Below are 22,500 nucleotides of genomic sequence, written 5' to 3' on the forward strand. Positions count from 1 at the left end.
TCTCAGGCTTAAAGCTGCAGTTCAGTCTTTTTTTTTAAATTTATTTTTTTACTTAATAGTTTCATGTGTGCAATCTCTAATTACCTAAAGAACTGTATAGCTGCAGGTCAATTCGTTCTCCATGTATTGATAGGCGAAATTTGGTGACATAATTAGAGCTGGCATATGTTTTTATTTGCTTCTGTCACTCAGTGGAAGCTCATGAATATTCATGAGCACTCCTGCACTGGCATGTGCTAGAGGGAGGGCAGGGCTGACAAAGGGGTGTGCCAAGGCTTGTGACAGGACATGAAGGGGCTGTGCCGTAGTAAATGGCTGTTAAAATAGAATACAAGAAAATTGGTCTTTCAAAGTTGTTTTTTTTTAAAACAGAAAATGCTAAAAGTATTTTTTCTTACTACAGAACTGATTTATTAAAAAAAAACACACATGCAGGATATTGACTGAACTGCAGCTTTAAAGGATGGATGTGTAAGAAGATGATGGCTTGAAGATGATAGGGGCAAATCATAATGGGTGTAATGAGGTTCTTTGGGTTTTAAGACGGTGGTCCTAACGATGCGGGATCCTATTAAAGTCTTTGGGAGTAATTGATATGTGTAAGAGGGTGATTCTAACTTATAAGAGTGTCGTCTATTGAATTCTATGGGAGAAACTGATTTATCTACAGTTTACAGTGAAAAAAATCTAGAGACTGAGCACAGAGACTTCCCACTTCAAAGATCAGTACATCTTATCACTAAGCCACTTCATATCATAATTATGCAAAATATATCATTATTTTACCAGTCCATGTTTGTCAGGTAGATACAGATGTCGGGATTTAGTTTGGGGTTTCTGACTCATTGTTTGGTGGGGTTAAGTAAATGAGTGGGATTGAAAGGCTAACATCCCAAGTTCCTATTAGATTCCTTTAGGATTTGTGCTGGCTTTCTTCTAGTGAAGGGTTTAATCACTAAGATGCTGATAATATTGCAGAGCCTTTAACCCACAAGAACCCAAATCAGTGACATTTGGAGGTTGTGAACCAAAAATATACAATTTCAATGGAAAAGTGCTGACAGAATCGGTTATTCTCTATTAAAGTCTGAGGCGCTGACAAAAATCTGTGATACTCAGAAAATTAATGAGTTGACATGTTTAATGAGGACGTTTTCCCTCATATCTCAAATGTATATTTGTTTCTACTTTTCACCCTGATAGCAACCCCCCCCCCCAGTGCAAATTAATTGAAAATAATGTTCCCTCCAATTTTCTCCTAAATATTCTCTATAGGAGTGTTCCACTGATAGCAAATATGGGTGTCCCAGAAGGAACATCAAATAAATGTACAGGATCTATGCTGAATTGTTATTGGAGAAATGCCTCTTGGTTTCAACTAGAAATATAAGGGGGAAAAATGTTTGTATTTTGGAACTTCTTGCATCAACAGGAATAAAACTTGGATATATATCAAGAGGTCACATGGAAATCCATTTCATGGAGAATTATCATAATCATAAAATAACCCCCTCTCAACACATAGGGACATTAATTGGAAGTGCAAGACAATTCCCTCTGGTAGGGGAAGGGTTAAACACTCTTGATTTGCACTGCATGTTGATACATTGGTTGCAATGCACCGGTAAGAGCCAGAGCAAGTACTTCTAATTACGTGTCTCTAACCTCAGAGGGAACGTGTATGCTCCCTGAGTCCACCGACGCTAGCTTGCAAAGGAATGATGTCAGCAGGGCGATCAAGGCGGGAAAGCGAATGATTGGTCCCTGGGGGAGGCGCGAGGCGGGGCTTCCTAAATAGGCGGGAAACTGAACATTTAATAGGAGGTGTGAGGCACAAATGTGGAAGCAGAGCCGCGAGGCGGGGTGGGGGGATGGATGATGTTTTAGGGTTTATTTTCTGACACTTTATAATTCAATTGTATTGCATTGCGAGTGTCAGTGAGTGGAATTGCAGTCTCAAGTCACCAGTGATAAGGCAGTCTCGTGAATAGGAAGGCTGTCTCTGAGTGTTGTATTGGCAGGAAGCACTAATAACCATGCAGTCCATTAGAAAGCACATTTGCTGATTAGACACAAGTCTACCATGCTAGAGAGCAGTCCCATTCAATGCAGGGTTGCCTTCTGGGAACGAAAGGTCATTCAGAGAGCTGATATGTTCATTGCAGAGCACGATTAATAGAGCAATCTCATTAATTTGTAAGCCTAGAAAGATTAAATCACAGACCTGCCCTATTTATTAACAAACTTTCTTTTAGATTAGTGACAGGGACATGTTTAATGGGTTAAAGGGTCAGTTCCATCTCGGTTCAAACAGAACTGATAGCAGTCACATGTGAACAATGCCTTAAAATATAACATGTCTAGGTATTTGTTTTCAATTATTTCAGTATGTCTAGAAAGTGCCTATAAAAATGCAAATTTTAATTGCAGGATGGGTTATACCACTTTTATCTCGTACCTGTTTCTCACATTTTCTAATTGGATCTCAAACCGGAAGTTGGCATTCATAATTCTGATAACTTTATTACTGTGATGGAGCAACAAGATTAACAATCACCCCCCCCGCCCCCACCCACCATAGACTCCCTTCTGTAAATGAAAACCAAAGAAACAATGTCAAATGTTTTATACTTGTCTGATGTATAGTGTCAAATCCCTTCAATCAGTCACAAGTCAATGCTGGTTCTCATTAAGACTTCATCTTCCATGGAAACCCTTTTCATCAATATGTCAGGAATATGCATTGAAAACTAGTGTTCTAAGAAAGGAGTTTGGAGGCTTTTTACTGCCAGCTATCAGGTGGTCTACACTCTACAGTACAAATGTCCAAGCTGCTTCATTCACAATCAGGATGGGAAATCAAGTCTAATTAAAACCAGGGCAAAGTTAAAGAACAATAAACAAGAGAAAAAAGTTGGCTTCTTTAACTGTAGTGTTAGTAGAGGACCCCCTAAATAACAATCATTGGTACTGTTTCAATGTGTTTATTGTTTAAAGAAGTGTTTTGATCTTCTTTTCCCTCTTGTGGCCTGGAATTTATGAATTCACTTCAGAACTCAGAGTCTTGATGGAGCAACACTGCAGAGTATTACCAATATCAAATGTGCTCATCAGATGTAACCTTGGTATCTGGAATTTGCTGAATGATGTTTGTGAGCCCTGTGCAAGTTTACAGAGATATATGGATGAAGTAGTCTTTGTCTCCACTCATCCATCACATTTGAAACAATCCATCATTAAAAATACTTTGCAAGATTATTGCAGCTTTACACCATTAGATGTGAAATGATCCACTTAACATATCAAAAGATGAAATGATTTCCATATACCTTAAAATTGGTATATAAAAATGTCCATCCTTAACAGTGGTGTTTTATAAACAGCAAAATATATTCCTTATTTCAAATTAAATAATTGAGGGTGGGCATCTGGCGAGGCATAGTTAATAACCACATCCCTTCCCTGGTAATCTGTTTCCTTTGTGGAAAGCTCAGAAGTCTCTTTCTAAGGAAGCCACTTTCACTGTAACTGTCTAATCAAGCCTGCTGAAGTGTGGATGGATGAGGCGGTGCAACTGCCTTCAGAAAGAATTAGCAGACCGGGACGTCTTAACTGGATACAAAAAGCTTTATTGGCACATAGTAGCAAGAGACTAACTCTTACGCATTTTGCACGGAGGTCCGCGCTTTATCTTTTATCTCTTAACTCCGCGCGAAACGCGTAAGAGTTAGTCTCTTGCTACTATGTGCCAATAAAGCTTTTTGAATCCAGTTAAGAAGTCCCGGTCTGCTTATTCTTTCTCAAGGCAGTTGCACCGCCTCATCCATCCACACTTCCACATCTACCCCGGTTGGAACACGCCGAAGTCCTGGATCCCATGTACATAAAATAGTGAGTTTATTTATTTGATTACGGGCTTACCTCATATGAGATATACCTCGGGACAGAAGCTATTGAGGAGACCTAACCACTGTATGATTACGTGCTACGAGGGACAATATTCCTTATATGGGACAGTCATTGTGATTGAAGATTGAAACACTTCTAACTTTATGTGAACTTTTCATATGCTAGATTTCTTTGAAGTAGCGCCGCTAGGGGGCGGGGGGCTCCCATTTCTTCCATTTGGCTAATCAAGCCTGCTGACCACTTTCCCAAGGCCCCGGACAAAAATCTTGACCTGGCCCCGTTTTGTAGAACGGGGAAGGATGGCTTCTGGGCGGGGAGATGAGCGTGCGGCTGCCGGATGAGCATAGGAGTGGGTTGCAACCTTTGGAATGTGAGGGGGTGCCATTTGCTGGCCGATGGGAGCCCAGCAAAGGTAGGGGACCCACTGAAAGTTGGTTCCAACTTCCAGGACCAGTTGTCCTGGCTCTAATCCCCTGTTGGCAGCACTGGTCTTACTTATAATATCTTGTGAAAAATGAATATGTTTAGCATTTCTCCGGGTCTGCTGAATTCAAGCATATTACAACAGCAGTCCAAGCTGCCATTTTTTAAAAAAAATTAGCCCTTCTCCTGTGATCGATCGGCGAAGATTTGGCTCAGGGTTTCACTAGATGGGTGTCAATGCAGCAGAAGAGGACCAAAGATGCAAAGTTCTGTGGGGAAGATTATGTGACCAGGCAGTCACTAGATATAATTTGTGCACTGCTAGAGAGAGGGCAGAGCTCAAAAAGGGGTATGCCGGAGGCTGTTTCAGAAGAGGAAGGGGATGTGATTTTGTAATTGGTTACTATAGAAACAAAAAGTGCTTGTTACATTATAATACATTAAAAATGTCATTCTGAGGTTTTGTTTTTTTTAATCTTACAAGTATTTTCTCATAGTACAGACTGATTTATTTAAAATAAAAAAAAAACATGTAGGATATATCTTGGTCTGCAGCTTTAACTACGTATGTTTACCTGTTTTACTAATTATGGGATTATAATTACTTTGAAAGAGAGTTCAGCAGCAGGTGGTCTCTGCAAATGGAAAGCTTTTGCACGCAACACTTTAATTAGTAGGGAACATACTTAGAAACAGTCTCACAAATTGTAATCTTTTTTTGTGATAGGACTGTTTATAAACTGTCACTTATACAGGCAAATTATTCACACACACACTTTATACAAAACAACAAAACGGTAAAATAAACTAATTATGCTGCCAGAGAGATTAAGGGGAACAACGACAAGTACCAGATAAGATTAGAATTACACGACCCCAGAAAACATTTATTCTTCACAGGGAACAAAACTAGTAAAAAACTACTTTCACTGTTTGTATTGGCCTATGTCATTTAAAATGACAATTTTTAGATCGCCAAGAGAAGATTGCCCATTTAACAATTTCACTGCCATTGGGGCCAGCCAGCGGTTATAAATGTAACTTGTGTGGATTGAGGAGAATACTCATAGAATATGTTTTCTGTTTCCTTTTACAGCCTCTGAAGGAGAGCAACAGGACTGGAGACCTCTCCTTATACTCAGGGATATCAGCCGTCCCCATCACCAAAGCAGAAGTGACAGCCCAAGTGGAAGAGGGTTCTCAGAAAGCAGCGGGATCCTTCAGCCCCTGCCATCATGGGGGTGATATGGCTGGCCAAGTTCATGCTGGGATGTACAGCTCTGTGGTATGTGGAGCAAGCTCAGGGCCAACTGGAGCAAGGGGATCTGCAAGTGGACAGGTTTGCAGGCTACGAAGACAGAGCAACGGCCAACAGAGTGAGGAGGAGGGGACAAGACACACTGAGAGGGTATGTTGATGGCTGATTTTGCTTTAACAGTACCACTACTAGCTTGACCATGCCAAATCTGTGGCCAAGCTAAAACAAATGGGTTCATAAGGATTTCTTTGAGTGGGGACCTGTGGTTCTGTACTTCCTTAACCCAGGCTAAACTGTAGAAGTTGTGTAATGCAGCAGACAAAAGCTCTAGGGAATTCATTTAATAAAATAAATAGGAACCTAAATGTGATACACCCAATGCACGTATTTGCATGTCACTACCCAGAATCCTTATCTGCAGCTTAACAACTGTACAGTAGGACATGTGACAATGGGGTGGATGAAGCAGGTTTGATGACCTGTGAAAGACATGCAAGTACAGTACACTCATATATACTTTATTTGCTTTTAAAGTAGGGAAAGGCTCTCTCACACTTAATATATCCGAAAATATACTGTATACTTTTTACATTCCCATTTTATATGCTGAAATATATAGGGGTCTCTGTAATAAGGTGAAGAAAAGTGTATGCATTTTTTCCTGTTTCTACTTTCCCTTTGAGTCTCTCTGATAAAAATGAATACTTTTCCATTAACGTGCCATTTCTTTGGCCCAGAACCCCTACATTTGACTGATCTCAGTCCTTGGAGGTTGACTGCTACAGTAGATGTTACTGTAGCACAGGCACGTTCACCACCTACAGATACTTGTCTTGCTTCAAAAAGATAGTTGAGATCGGAAAAATACTTTTCAAAAGTCTTCTTTCTTAGTATACTATCACATCACCACATACAGTCTGCTGAGGCCCACATTTTTCTGAAGATATATGTCTGTGCTGTGCAGACTGCCACCCCAAGGAAGTCACACAAATGCACAGGCATTTTCCACCAATGATGCCAAAACCATTCCATTCCATAGGCATGGCCCTCCCCAGCGAGCTTGTTAAAAGACCGCTGCTGTATGCAGTCATCACACCTGGAAACAGTTACATGTGTATGAAGAATGTATCTGCTGAACATTAGGGAGGGAGTGGGTGGGGTGGGGTGGATAAAGCAGTGGAATGAAGTCCTTTTTAGTAAAATGCAGCTTTCCTGATTGGATGAACGATTCAAACATGAGTATGTAGTCAACGTAAAGGCTTCCCCAATAAGAAGGCTTTCTCACTCCGTAGAAAGCAATTTTTCTGATTAGATGGCGATCTCCCTCATTCGAAGACAGTCTCTCTCATTGTGATAGCAGTCTCTCTCATTGTGAAGGCAGTCTCTCTCATTGTGAAGGCAGTCTTTCTCATTGGAAGGCGATCTCACTCATTGGAAGGCGATCTCACTCGATAGATGGCAGTCTCACTTATTGAAAGGCAGTCTCACTCATTGGAAGTCAGTCTCACTTATTGGAAGGCAGTCTCTCATTGGAAGACAGTCTCAATCCTTGGATTGAAGTCTCACTCAGAAGATGATCTCACTAAATGGAAGTCAGTATATTTAAAAAAAAACAAGCAACACGCACATAGCTATATAACTGTATATAAGTATAGTTATGGCTTTTTTCTCAATATTTTTTCTAGTGGAATTGTATCTTTAATGATATCTATAGAATTGCATTTACTATACACACAAAATAATTGTATGGGTTAAATGTCACTTTTTGAAGAAGCTATGAATTTGTGGACAGAATTCCAGAGACTCTTGTGTGGTAATGGTCAAATCACTTAACCCCCCTATGCCTTTTTATGACCAGATGTGGGTGGGACAAGAGAAGTGCTCCTGTCTCTGGCCTTCAGGCCAGGTAACATGAGTAATTCAGGTGTCTCCTGGGGCTGCTCTAGCTGACCAGATGCTCCCATCCTCTGATCATAGAGGGCCATCCTCTGAGGCCTAGAGGGCCTTTATACTGAGGTGCTGGATTAGGTCAAGTGCTGGGAAGGAGACAGCTTTGGATATACTGTATGTAAAAGTAAATAGCCAAGAGAGTCCAAAAAATATTGAACAGATAATACCTGACTCAAAAGTCCATTGAGTTCTCTATCTCTTCACCACACTGGTCAACATTTGAAAACGTCTCTCAGGGTGATTTTGGGATGAAAATGTGGGAGATTTGTAAAACTTTTTATTGATTTGCATTGGGATGAAGGAATCATTTTGGAGGAAGACAACAGGAAAATTATACATTATCAGTTAAAAATAATTATGGAGTGCCGCTCACAAATAGCGAGAGTTGGTCACACTCATACTCTCACACTGTTCTTCTAGCCATATTAGTCCCAGCAAACATATATTTATTTTGTTGTTTGTGGTGTTTGTCACAGCTTTTATTTAAACTTGAGCTCTTAATATGGCAAGTGGTATCTTTCTGGCATGTTAGAGATCCCATTTCATGTAGTTCATACCTGTAGGCTGTAGTAGCCGTAGCGGTCTCGGGAAACTGCAGATTTATTGTACCTTTTAATAGACCAACATCAGAGACCTTCATCAATGAGATTCTGGTTTACACAGTTTGAAATGTCAAAGGCCTCTTCAAGCAAACTCACACGTGATTTCACACCTTACGTGATTTCACACCTTAGTGGTAAGATCAAAACCTTTGAAGAGGGTGAAGGCGGTTCAGCTCCAAAAAGTCAACTCTCTCGTGACATTAAGCAAATCATTTTGTCTCTCTGTGGCCCAGGCACCAACATAATAATAATAATTGTTGTTTGTTCTTGTATAGTGATGCTAGTTTTATGTAGCGCTTTACAGAAACAATTTTGCAGACACCTGGCCCGTAGAGCTTACAATCTATGTTTTTGTGGTGCCTGAGGTACAGGAAGATAAGTGACTTGCACAAGGTCACAAGGAGCAGACACTGGGAATTGAACCAGGTCTTCACTAACTGAGCCGCCCCTTCTCCATTACATTGTTTCTGCAACATTCTATGCACAGCAGCAGCAGCAGCACCACCACAGAATAAAACATATTATATAGTTACACAAAATGTACTGATCCCATCAGATAACACTGTATTTGCAGACATAAAAGTATGCATAATAACATGTTTTTTTGTTCATCTGAATATCTGCAGTTTAAACAACATGCCATGTTTTAGAGATTACAACCGAAACCTGTTAGGCATTCAGAGACGCTTTCAGTGACCTGTTAACCCCTTCAGTGCTAGAAGGGTCTGCAATACAGGTTAATCATGCGTTCAAATATCTATGCATTATTTCATGTTGATTGAATACAAGCCATCGCAGCTTACAAAGAATACATATTTAATGTTGATGACTTGCTTTAGAAAGCAGACATTGCATCGAGAGCTACATATGTAGCAGATGTTACTGTATTTGATGGTACTCGGGTGAAGTAACATATTGGCCCCACCTGTTTTTTGCACGCGGCTAGTGCAGACACAATGGTGTCTGCACCCGCTGGCGTATTCTGTGTGTTGCGCTACATCACGCCAGCTGGAGCAATAACATCTGCTACATCTGTACCTCTAGATATGCATGAAGCTTCCAGTGTATTTGAACAACCTCACCTGGTCCTTGACACAAAGTCACCGACATTAAAAATAACTCATCATTAACTGTCAACATCCCCCCCCCCTCCCCCAAGAAACAAGTCCATCACAAATGTATTCCATTCTTTCTTTAGAATTGCTCTTTTGATGAGTTAGCAATGCATCTACCCGACAGTCAATTACGCAGGACTAGGTGTTACTAGACTGTAGCCTCTGGCAATGCTTTCTGAAGGTATGATGGTGTTGGGTTAGATGACTTGTCTCAGGGCTGTCCAAAAATATTGCGTGCAGTGTCACTGGGGCCAATCTTTCCCATGTGGCTCAGGGGTAATCTGAGGAAATACTAATTCAATGATATCGTAGGAGACTTATTGGATCGTTTTCCAGCAGAGGAATTAGATGGAAGTTTATGGCCCCATTTGAATATCCTGCGAAGGTGCTTCCCTGTGTTGGAGATGATTTTAGTTTCACGAAGAGGATATTTTTTTTTCTTATTTTTTTTTTTAACAAGACAGTTTTTGTCTTAAAATTAGAATGGGAAAAGCATTATTGTCATCCTGCATATCGTATGTCGCGTTAAAACATCAAGTTTCCTGACTCCTATTTTGTCCCAACTTGTGATTTGAGGATTGTCAATAGAAGGAGTTAATCTGCACACGTTATAATGGGATGTTATTAAACATTGAAACAAAGAAATTGTCAGCAAATAAGAAGCACTATCCCCCCCCCTACTCTGCCTATTCTATCTGCTGTGAAACTTCAGACCCTTTAGACACTTCCTTTATTTCCCTTCATATTTAGGATTCCCTTTTGTCTATCCTAAGAATTTTGAGCACCATTACTGTATTAGCCTCTACAGCTCTGCTGGGGAGCGAGTCCATGGATCCACTACTCTTTCCATGAAGAAGTTTATATCTTATCCCGTCTCTCCCTTCTCTCCTCCAAGCTGTACATGTTGTTAGTATCAAACAAACTAAACTAGGAATGAATTGGCATACAGCTGCCTGGCTCCTAGCCAAAGTCAAATGTAAACATGGTTATTATAAACAACTGATTAATTAACTTCTTCTAATTGTGGCAGTTGCAAGCAAAAAATAAAGAGAATAAAAATGCCCTGCTGCAAAGTATTCTTTTTTTTGACTTGATGCGACTGGGCTTCTTTACTAAAGCTGCAAAACTGTAACAAAAAACAGCTATTTATCAACGGCGTGGAATCCCCTTGAAAGCAATTGGGGTCTTTTCTTTGATAAATCTGGTGCAATTCGTTTGCCCCAGTTTTGCAGTCAGTAGATTTTAGTAAATAAGACCCATTAGTCCTTTGTCACTATGCTGTGAAGACACTTCCCTGCTCTGGAGAAGATTCCCCCCCTCCATTTATTTGAACGGAGATGATCGCTTCTCCAGTTCTAGCAAGACCACTTCATAGCCTCCAAAGAATATTCCCCGTGATGTCTGCGAACGGAAATGGTGAGAATATGAAAAAACAATGTGAAAATGGAGTATTCCCTTCAGGCCAACGACTGCTGAAATGCTCTCTCTAAAACTGAAAGCCATTCCGTGTAAGGTTACAGGAAGCCGCAGGAAAGGGACAAGGGGGCGACAGGACATGGAAAGGGGAGAGAGAGGGAGTCAGGACGTCTTAAAGGGAAGTTCCTCCTCTCCTAGGACCAGACTGGATCAGTGGCAGTGACTTGTTTATGGAATCACATCTGGGTGACTGACACCTTTTTTTTTCAACCAAAATCTGACATCTAGAGGTATATATATATACAGTCCATAATACATACATATATACATACATTATTTATAAACATGGTTAGCTGAGACTTAGGAGGGGTTTGATTTCCTCTGGTTGCTCCCTTTTGTGTGATATCACTACATGTTGACCACGAGTTTGCACAGGCATAGCTAATTCTCTTTCCCCTCCTTATCTTTATTGGTCTACCACAGGGTTGCCACCACTCTGGGTTCACCCGGAGACTACGGGTTTTGGCCACGTATCTCCGGTCTACGGATTTACCTAGTAAACCTCCAGGTGGCGGTGGGCGGTAGCGTCTACCGGCATCCTCGGCGTCCTTCTGGCATCTCCCCCTGCAACTACTGCCAATATTGCTGCACGGAGTCAGATGGCGCCGCATTGCCATGTCAACGGGAACGCTACATGATGTAACAACATCACGTGGCGCTCGTTGCCATGACAATGAGATGCTACGTGGCGTCATGCGGCACCGTGAGATTATGTGACGCCTGGGTGCCATAAGGTGTCCCGTTGTCATGGCAATTTGACGCCGCATGACATTGTGTCGTTACATAGCGTCCCGTTGTCATGGCAATGCGGCACCATTTGACGCTATTTATATACTGCTGATTTTGTAAGCCTGGGCTTTTTTTTTTGCTGCGCCCTCATTCAACATCTGTAAGGAACAAGCAAGAAAGGAAAACTGTATCAGCTCCCTCTCCATGTGAATGACGCATGCAATTTGCAAGCACAAATTTGAACTGAGTACAGAAAAAGAATGACTGCATGGTTCTCACATCCACAGCTTACAGCTTTTCCCCGATTGGACCTTATTTGCCATTGTATAATGCTTAGCCTGACTGTGTTTATATTGTAAAGCACCCAGCTCTGTCCTAGCTAGAATGTGCACATTCAGTAACTTATGAGCAATACTCTGTTTTACTTGGGTGCGTAGATCAAAGACTTCACATGAAAAGTGTAAGCAGTGGGAGTAGATTTTTAAAATTTATGTATTTATGTTGAGTTCCAGCTTACTACATTACACTTATTCCATTCTTTTTCTCTTCTCTGATGTGGTTAATTTTTGTGCCTGTTCAGTGCTCTCAGCACGGATTTCAGTTTGACAGATCATTATTTTTATTAGCGCAGACAAGTTTGTAATAAAATCTACGTGTCTTGTAAACATTGCACATCACAGAGAATCCAAGAGAATACGTTCCCTGCCCCCAGTACACATCTAAGGAGTTGACCCCCCTGCAGTGAGCTTCAGACCAGGGAATCGGCTGCACGCGCCGCCATTCTCGCGGGCGCGCGTTGCAGCGGAGATACCGGGGCCTTAGCCTTAAATGCATTGAGGGGAGTCTTTATAAGATCAGTCCTGCCTAGGACAAATGTGATCTTAGCAGAGTGACATGTTTAATAGGTCAAATTGACACTTTTAACAAACAAATTAACTAGAACAAGTATTTTAAAATAATTATTTATCCAAGTCCTTAGGCTACCAATTACACTGACCAGTTGTTTAAGTTGTGTGTGTGTGTTTTTTTAAGTGGCTGCTACATTGTATTGTTTATTTGAATAAAACATACCGCAGTATAAACTAATATTGATTTCAATTACGAAAAACTGCACCTGCGTGAAGAACTGATGTGTAAAATCTTTGGAGCCCACTAATAATTGTCGCTGCTGGACCCTACTATTTGCCCCTAATGCCACAAACACCCCAGATAACAAGACGCCCAATAATTTGCAGTGGATGAGCCCTATATACTTATACTTACTATGTGTATACTTACCTTTGAGCATATGCAGTTAATGAACTTGTGACGCAGTCCATTCACGTTAGCACTATACTCAGTCTCACAAACTTGTCCTATATCGTGCTGGTAACAACTTGTACATACCTGGTATATTATATGAGAGCAGGGCTCATCCACTACCACAATAGATTTACCATATGTATATTCACCGCTGAGCATACGCAGTTAACATGCCTTTTTAAAGGCAGAGGACACAATACTACCGAAATATAACATATTTACCATGTGTATACTTACCTTTGAGCATACGCAGTCAATGAGCTGGTGACATAGTCCATTCACGTCAGCGGTACACACAGTCTCACGAACTTGTTCTATATTACAACTTGTACATACCTGCTATATCTACACCTATGAATTCATAAGACCACGTGCTATCTTACTACGTTTTGCAGCAGGCAGTAGATCTACCAGCCTGAAGTTCCACTCATTGAGTTTTAAAGAACAGATATTTACTATATCCACTATTGATTCTGGAGCATGCGCAGTGAATATTCTGCCGTGTGTATCATTCACTACAGTGCAGGGAAAACGCCATCACATATAGCTTGCGTTTTCAAGCTGCATATTCACCAACTGAATTGATATCACTCTTTCAGTTTTACAATTAGATATACTCATCTGGCAATCCCATAGAGTGTATTAGTATACTATTAATGGACAATAGATCTGCCTCACTCTAGGCAAAGGGTGTTATACCCCCTTATGGGTGTTTTCAACGTGTATTCTCTACCTACTACGGAAGATACACCGTTAATAAACCCTTACGATTTCTACCATGGTGTAGGGAAACATCCCCAAGATCTGTCTATATCCTCAATTTTGTATACCTAAATAGTTTTTGAACACACGCTCACTACAGAACCTTCACTGTGACCTAATAGGAATTTATCCTAATAAGCACCCACTACGCACGATGGACACATTTACACAGGAATTACTACATACCCTGTGAATCTCTTTGGTACACGCTGCTCTTATAACATCCCCATAGGAGACTTACATCTCCACCAAACAGCACTACCTGGCTACTAGATACACTGAATGTCAATACAACGTACATTGACACTGAGTACCTCTAGCTATTAGATGTGTTTTTATATAAACTTCTATATAAAGTGTTTTTATATATATACATTTTTTCACCTCTGACCGTATTATTCTATAAAGGTCTGCAGTGCGCCTACATCAGGGATCTTCCCCATTCATATGTATGAACATGATCCACACTATTCAAAGATTAAGAAAACACGTGCCACATGTAAGAACATTAATAGTGACATACCAACATGTGCTGCTAGTGATTTTAGGTGAGTTGATTGATTTTTGAGTTAATGCAATCATTCAATTTGTTTTAAAGCATATTTTCCTTTATATATTGCTCCCCAAGCCTTCAAAATGGAAAACTGCTGTAGGTTTCAACAATAAAATTAGAGCGTCGTTCAAAGAAATAACATTGTCCCATAATAGAGAATGCACGAATGAATGCACTAATGGGCTTTATAGAATGTAGCATTTAATTACTTACTGTTAAAACAAAGGCTAACACAGAAGACTAACAATAAAATGAGAAAAATGTGATGACAAACCACAGTGCTCAGAGTAAAAATTAGGAAAGATGGGCACGGCAGTCGGGTGTATAATAGAACACCCAAACAGTGATGTGCATCAATATTTGTAGAGGGATAATTCAAAATTCACCCTGGATTAGCACCAAAGGTAATCCCCCCTTGTCTGCAACAGTTTAATAAATGTGAGAACTAATTGCTATGTTCGTAAAGTCATTGACGTATCACCTGTGTAGCAGGGATGACGTTTAGACTGCAGAGGGTCTGATCTCAAACAAATGACTTAGCTGTGTAATATAGTGCGTGCGTGTGCGTGCGCTACTGTGCGCGCATCAATTATAATTGGCTGTGTTAGCCAGACGTTTATATACTTGGGACGGGCGCGCACGGCCGTGAGCGGTGGTGCGGCAGACCAGGGAAAATGCAATAAAATTGTATTTTCACGCTGCTGCCACGCCGCGAACCAATCACAGTGCGGCTTAACGCTGTGACATCAGAGTCAAGCTCCCTAACCGCACGCATCACCGCTTGCACCCTAGCAACTAAACGTGCAAGCCACGTGCACGCGCAATGCTGGGCGCACGCCCGCACTCGCAGCAGCGAGGACTATATAACAAGCCTAATAGCTGCTGATAGCGGAGGTAGCTGTGTTCACCTAAAATCCTAAATAAGTAGAGTTGAAATTTCTAAATAAAGGTTCCTGAGACTAAATGCTCAATCTGCGAAACGAAGCCCTCACAATTTACTCCAACTGTCTGCCTTCTACTTGCTGAATGATGTCACTGCGTCATGATGTCCTACGCATTTCACTCATAACAGACTTTCGTCAGGTTCAAACAGAGAAGTGTGCGATTAGGATGAAAATGAAGAGGTAGCAGTATTTTTCTGAGAAACACTGAGATTTTAACCTCTTGGTGGCCCTTCTGGCAACAAAGGGGTTTCAATTCCTCTGATTAATTTAGGTCTGGTGGAACACGTTGTGGGAGAACTAAATTGAAAGCCATTGTTCTGAATCCATTTAGCTAATCAGGTCCCCAAAGCTAAAAGGTACTTTGAAGTCAGTGAACAAGCCTAGGCGAACTTAAAATCCATGGCCAGGAGCACTGGGAGAAGACAGGCCAGACACAGCTGTTTCACACAGCCCTGTAATTTCCACTGGGAAGAAGATTGCGTGTGTTGCTTTCATACATGCTCGGAAAGCCCTTAGTCACATAACCCATATCAATTACAACATATGACGTGTTTCACATCCTCATAAAAGGGAGGTTATATCCCAGCTTCAAATCATCTCCATTTTCCTAAGACTCCAACATTAGAAAGTAAGTTCTACAGGGTAGAGGGGGTCACGGTAGCATTTTTATCCTGTGCTTCATAGCATTAATATATTACGTTGTTTCACTCCAATTTTGCTTGGTGAGGGTCAGCTCAGAATTTGGGTAGTGTCAATTGGAGGAGTAAGGGAGGAGTTATAGGTAGTGGTTATATGGTACAATAGGAAGAGTTGAGGGAGGAGATATAGGTAGTGGTTATATGGTACAATAGGAGGAGTTATAGGTAGTGGTTATATGCTACAATAAAAGGAGTTGAGGGAGGAGTTATAGGTAGTGGTTATATGGTACAATAGGAGGAGTTACGGAGGAGTTATAGGTAGAAGTTATATGGTACTGTAGCACATGTACCCCCACCCTCTAGGAGATACTTGTTGAGATACTTGTTGCGGCTACAGGTGTTATGGTGCGGCATACCTGTGAGGGTTCAGGAGAGCTGAGTGGTCTGCGATGATATGGAGACCAGGACAGGCTTACTCCTAATTGGCTACTTGTGAGACCATGTGCTATATATTGACGAATCAAAACAACTTTCAGCACTTTCATGATGTGACGTAATGATGATTTAGAAACACTTACTACTCCATTCATACGATATGACCCCTCTAAGACCTAATGTATTGACGTCATAGTAACATTTAATCTCAAACAAATTACAGAGGGGCGTGACAAATATCACGGCATTCTGTTAACAATTCACCAAACGCACTGATACACTGACACTGAACATTATATTATCAACATAAGCAGATGTCACGTGTGTCATCATACAATGTGTGTGTACATAGCGCATGCGCCATTTGTCGGAAAAGAAAGGGAATCTAGGTAAGTACGCACCGCGCTATTTACAATTTGTTTACTTTTTTTTGACAATTTTTGCTTACTGGTTTTGCGTCCCTGATTGTGTTGCGGTGATGCAATTTACACAAAAGCACTTTCAAATCTCCCGTTCACCGGCTTCAGTCTCAGTATCTCCGGCAAAGCACCACAGAGATACACCAGCAAGCCAAAAGTCCAGAGTCACAAAGCATGTTTACATTTCCCTTTCGGATCAGCACCGAGCTTCGTTCTGGGGTGTTTCATGCAAAGCCTCGGAGCACACCACTTTGTCAGCCTACATGCTGACTCCAGGAAGATCTGTGTCGCTCAGATCATGTCCCCTTTACATAGTTTCCCCATCTCCATAGAAAAGCATGGAAGACGGGGTCGCGACCAAATCACTGCACAGATGCTGTGTGGGGACTAATCACAGTGCGAGAGCTCACATGTGCAAATCCAGGCTGTGGGTGTGACGGTGTGGCCAGGACGGCCCTCAGGGGAGGGCTTGTGAGATTTGGAATTTCAAACCAGCCAATTGGAACAGCGTCTACAGGGCTCATACCCAGCACCAGTTCCCCTGGCTGGCCGGATATCTCCTGCAGAGTTAGACACCTTAGGCCTCGTTCAGGGTGCTGGCTTCGGAGGGAGGGCGTGCTGACGTGCTTGCTGCAGTGAGAAACAAAGTATTCAATTTGAATACTTGTTGTCAGGGTAGCAACTGCCCTGCCTCCGAAGCCAGGAGTTGACGCTGACGACAGTTTCAGTAAAGGAAAATTTCGTTTTTTGGAACTGCAGCAGCGTCACAGGGACCCAGGCAGCCAATGAAATCATTCTTCAGAATGATTTCAAGACTGCAACACTGATCCCTGCTCTCTGTCTGTGACCGGGAGGATTAGCATGTGACGTCAAAGACACACCCACTGAACGACAGAACGCTGGAGCTGTCGGCAGGGGATGAACGGACGTCTCCTACAAAAGTAACGCGCGCTCTCGCGGACGCGCGCCCTCCATATCCCAAAGCAGGCACCCTGAACGAGCCCTTAGTGCCTGGGGCAGACACAGGCTCTCATCTTTGGACCAAGGTCTCCCAGACATAAGGGCTGCCCATCTCCACTCTCCCTTTGTTCCCCACACTGCATCTTCCCCATTCTTGACTAGCGAGAATCCGGATCTATTGGTGTGCAGGTTGGGTAAGCGTATTACTAGCTTAGCACACGAAGGAAATAACGCAATACATTTTTACAGTGCACCAAACATTACATTACATACAGAACACAGGCATACATTGTAAAACATCGTTTTTTGGGTCAGATGAGCCGCATAAGGTGGATCTGCAGGTGAAATCCTGCAAATCCATCAAGATGGATGGGGTAATGGTGGACTAAACCTTTAATATGTTAGCCATTTTACCCTTACTGTCACAGTCACATTTTTCCCCTACTGTCTCTCATCTTTCCTCTTTTTGTTTGCATGAAAACTCTGAGGTTGCATAAACCCTCCAGGCAATAAATATAGGAATCCTACTTAACAAGCTTTTTACATTTGATCCAGATGGACACAGAAAATAGCATAGTGCGTCAAAACAACAGTTTTCCCTGCATTGTTGCATGTACTCCAAAGTACATAAAGCAGCATTTTACATTAATTGTTTTTGCATGTTAGAATATTTCTTTATTGGACCACCATGAAAGTCCCTTATAGAGGTAACTTACAAGTGTGTCAAGACCACCGTGTATTTTCAGATAAGTTTCAGGGGAGTGATAGGTAATTACTGTTCACAGGCTGCATTTTGAAAGCCCCACATACATTTTCAGTTGTCCAGAACTAATCAATAAAACATTTATGTGATTACAAAAATAGAAATTGAAGACAGATAAGGAGCTCTTGGTCCCCCTAGCTCATTTTCCTATCTGTTGTGAAACCTCAGACCCTATTAAACCTTTGGGGTTCTGTGAGATTCAGGATATCCCAAGCATTTTTTAATTCCCTTGCTGTATTAGCCTCTGCCACCAGAATTGGGAATGTATTCCATGAATCCACCACCCTTTCCATGCTTCCTCGCATTTCCACTGAGCCTCCCATTCTCTAGCTTCCTCGCATTTCCACTGAGCCTCCCATTCTCTAGCTTCCTCGCATTTCCTCTGAGCCTCCCATTCTCTAGCTTCAGAGCATTTGAACTTTTTTTTGCCTGCCTGCTCTCCTCCTTTGTGCCCCCCCCCTCCTCCCTTACCTTGCGCGGCATCAAATGACGACACAGGGTCGTGTGACATCACGGCAGGTGACCCGCGGTGTCATTTAATGTCACGTTACCAAGGCCACTGTGACATCACACAACCCCGTGGCGTCATTTGATGCCGCGTTGCCATGGTCACGCGTCCTGAAGCCGGCTGAATCCCGGTAAGTAGAGGTTGCAAAGGCCTTGCGCGGTCCCCCAGTTTGGCGCACCGCTCATGTAGAAGGCCATGCACCACTTTACCAGTACTTTGCACAATTTCTTATCTCTGTCTTTCTGGATATATTTTTTTGGGGGGGGGGGGGATTTATTGAACGGTGATAGTGCCAGTCGGGCACTATCGCACGGAAATGGGAGTTTCTGTGCCATAGTGACTCAATTAGCGCTCTCCCAGTTACATGAAGAACCACTCAGGTTTCTATACTTATTACCAAAAGAAATAATGATCAATATTATTTCGAGTGCTTCTCAGACCCTGTTCAGTTCATGAAGGTACAGGATTGTATGAAGTACCACTACTTTTTTTATTTCTATTTGCGAGCCTATGTATTTACTTTTAAAAATAAAAATAGGATTTATATGCACAAGGGACCATTGGCTTTCTACTGTTTGCATTTATAGTACAAACCTTTTGGAAATGTAGTCTGAAGAGTGTTGACTCTTACTTGGCATGATTTGGCTCTCCTTGTGTTAGAAATCACAGTACTTTTTTGAAACATCACATTGGGGGCTCGGAGGGAAAACAAGGTGCTTTTCTGTATGATTAAGGAAGATTATCTGCTGAGGAGTTAGACAGAGGAAGATACAGAGGCACCTATTCAATATTATGATAGATTGTTTCACTGAGATAAAAAGATAGCATTTAATTCAGCCAATGAACTTGTTTGGACCTAGGTAAGTGGAAGAATCCCTGCTGCTTGGGGCTAGACAGAAAAAATCAGTGCTTAAAAAAAACAAGTATATTAATATATATTTAGCCATGCAAATAAGGCAGTATCTGGTAAGTCCAAACTTGTCATTGTAAAAGATTAAAGATGATAATAAACGTTTGAGAAAGTCACAATATGGTCCAGAGAATAGCTGCACAGGGGATGTCTGCAGCCCCACAAAAGTGAGGACAGCAGACCCCCTTATTTTGTAGCAATATAGTTCTCCTGGAGCTAGACCATCAATGCAAATAGAGAAAGAGTCCTTGAGTAAATAATTATTCAAATATTACTCACGTGTAGAATACCGGAATATCTCCTGTGGGGAACGAGATAAAGCGGTGCACTGCCTGAGAAAAAGAGATGATGAGAGCCGGATCGCAATAAAAAATATTTATTTGGCTGTCAGCAACTTGTTAAATAGAGATGCAGGAACCTCTAATGTGTTTCGCGCAATTGTGCGCTTTTTAAAGAGCACCATTTGTAGAACAACATTTTGTGGGAGAAAGAAGCCAATAAACAATTTGAATGAGACAAGCAAAGGATTCTGGGAGGGGAAATAGCATCCACAGTTTTTTCTGATACAGCAGCACTACAATGTGGACAGTGCTTGTAATTGGCTGCTCTTTATGTGAAGTGTTTAGTTGAAAGCTGAGTTTAAGGCAGGATTGCACCTTTACAGATGCAATTTCCCGACACAGAACCCCCACACCTCATTGATTTTGGTTCATGATGGCTGACATGTGTGTGTGGCTGGTATGAAGATTAAGTAGCCTCTTAACATAGCTAGCTCCTAAGAATGACAAAATACAGGCATACCCCGCATTAACGTACGCAATGGGACCGAAGCATGTATGTAAAGCGAAAATGTACTTAAAGTGAACCACTACCTTTTTTCCACTTATCGATGCATGTGCTGTACTGCAATCTTCACATACGTGCATAACTGATGTAAATAACACATTTGTAACAGGCTCTACAGTCTCCCCGCTTGCGCACAGCTTCGGTACAGGTAGGGAGCCGGTATTGCTGTTCAGGACGTGATGACTGGCGCATGCGCGAGCTGCCGTTTGCCTATTGGGCGATATGTACTTACTCGCGAGTGTACTTAAAGTGAGTGTACTTAAAGCGGGGTATGCCTGTAAAGCACTTGCATTGTGGGCTGCAACAAAAAACAACAACCTCATGGGCATCTGCTCCCTGTGTCTGGGTAATTAAACTGTTCCCTAGCTTTGCAATAGGTTTATAATGTTTATGACAACATGCTGAAAAGTCTTTGTCTGCCCGTCCCTCAGGCTATTTGTCTGTTCTGCGTCTTCCTAATCAGATCTGAATATGTCTCTTCTTTTATCCTCAGCGAGTGTCTCAGGGAAGTTAGAATGTGCTTCTCTGGCTATGATTTTCTACTCCCGGCATCATGACACCGTTTACAGGTCCATTATCCTATGATGTCAGACGCAGACAGGACTAATGTTCTCTGTTTGCCGAGGAGCAGGTACAAGAGATCTAGGGTCATATTTACTAAGCCGCAAAGGTGGTAACTTGAATTGGCTGCAACGTTTAGTAAATATGGCCCTTAACCTCGTTGTTGCCAGAGAGAGATCTCTTTATCCTCCACTGCACTCAGAAGAAGACACACATGATCAGGGAAAGAGTACAATAAACCCCATCCTAAATTCTAGATTTCCTGATAATAGGTAACCTGGCCAGAATGTATGTAACAGGTTATCAAAGCCAACTGAATGAAATAACAGTACTGGTTAAAATGTGACAGTGCACTAGCATATTAATTATAGCGAAAGGTACTTAAATATTGTCTTTTTTTAATTTTTGCATCCTCTATTATTGAAATATCAGGGGATAGGTGTCAAGATTGTGCAGTTTGCTCCAAAACACAAATCAAACATTGTAATCTGTGTTACATTGCCCCAGTGGGACATCTTTTTAATTTTGTTTCTTACACTTGGCACTGATCTCTCAGGAGCAGAGTTTACCACCATCTCATACCTAGTGGATTTATTTGATGCAAAGATGGAAGAAAAGGCCACTTCTCATGATATTGCGCTGATAATCTGGTTCCCTAACTGTTCCTATAACCACTTCTTACAACTTCTCCCATAACTGTTCCGAACAATGATCCTTAACTCCCCCACTGACTGCTCCTATAACCGCTCCTTCTAACTCCTTCCCTACCTGCTCCTATAACCGCTCCCTTAATCAGGGCCGTCCTTAGGGCAAGGCGGGCTCCTTGGGCCCCGCGCCTTCTGGGGCCCCGCACTCCATCTTTTCCCTCCTGTTGGTGCTGGGATACAACTTCCAACCGACTGGAAGGGGGTGCTGGAGGAGGGAGCACGCCCCCCCCCCCCCCTATCTCCAGCTTCTCTCTCCTCTCCCTCCTCCGGTCGGACGGAAGTGGATCCCAGGGACGTCAGGAGGAGGAAGAGGAGGAAGCGCAGGGCCCCTGGACTGACAGAGTGGTGTGTGTGTGTGTATATATACACATAAACATGAAATATAAAGTAGCGCCAAAAAAGTGAAATATTAGACAATTCAAATAATATATTAAAGCAGTATTTAAATAATAATAATATCAATAATTCCGCTAAGAATTATTATATAAATGTGCTGTAAATAAGTGCTTTATAAATAACCTATTAAACTCAACAATACATCAAAAAAACATGCAATAAAAGCTTAAAAAAGTGTATAAAAAACAGTCCTTTGAGTAAATGTCCTGGGGGGGTGAAAATTCACTCACAAGGGTAAGTATAAAACAAGCAGTATGTGATAAATCACTGCCAATCCGGTCAAACTGCATCCAGAGTTCACAGTCCAGCTCTCAAATGAAGCTGCTAGATGCTG

The 22,500-nt window shown here is 41.8% G+C and overlaps 1 protein-coding gene across 1 annotated transcript in view; it reads left to right on the plus strand.

Moving 5' to 3' along the window:
• Positions 1-22,500, plus strand: part of FBN3 (fibrillin 3) — a 181,428-nt gene that overhangs the window by 6,060 nt on the left and 152,868 nt on the right. Inside the window, exon 2 of the mRNA XM_075611661.1 lies at positions 5,429-5,740. Within this exon, the coding sequence (XP_075467776.1) occupies positions 5,568-5,740 (173 nt within the window). The 5' untranslated portion in view covers positions 5,429-5,567. The remainder of the gene's footprint in view (positions 1-5,428; positions 5,741-22,500) is intronic.

This window comes from Ascaphus truei, chromosome 8 (assembly GCF_040206685.1).
Source record: "Ascaphus truei isolate aAscTru1 chromosome 8, aAscTru1.hap1, whole genome shotgun sequence".
Classification (NCBI taxonomy): Eukaryota; Metazoa; Chordata; class Amphibia; order Anura; family Ascaphidae; genus Ascaphus; species Ascaphus truei.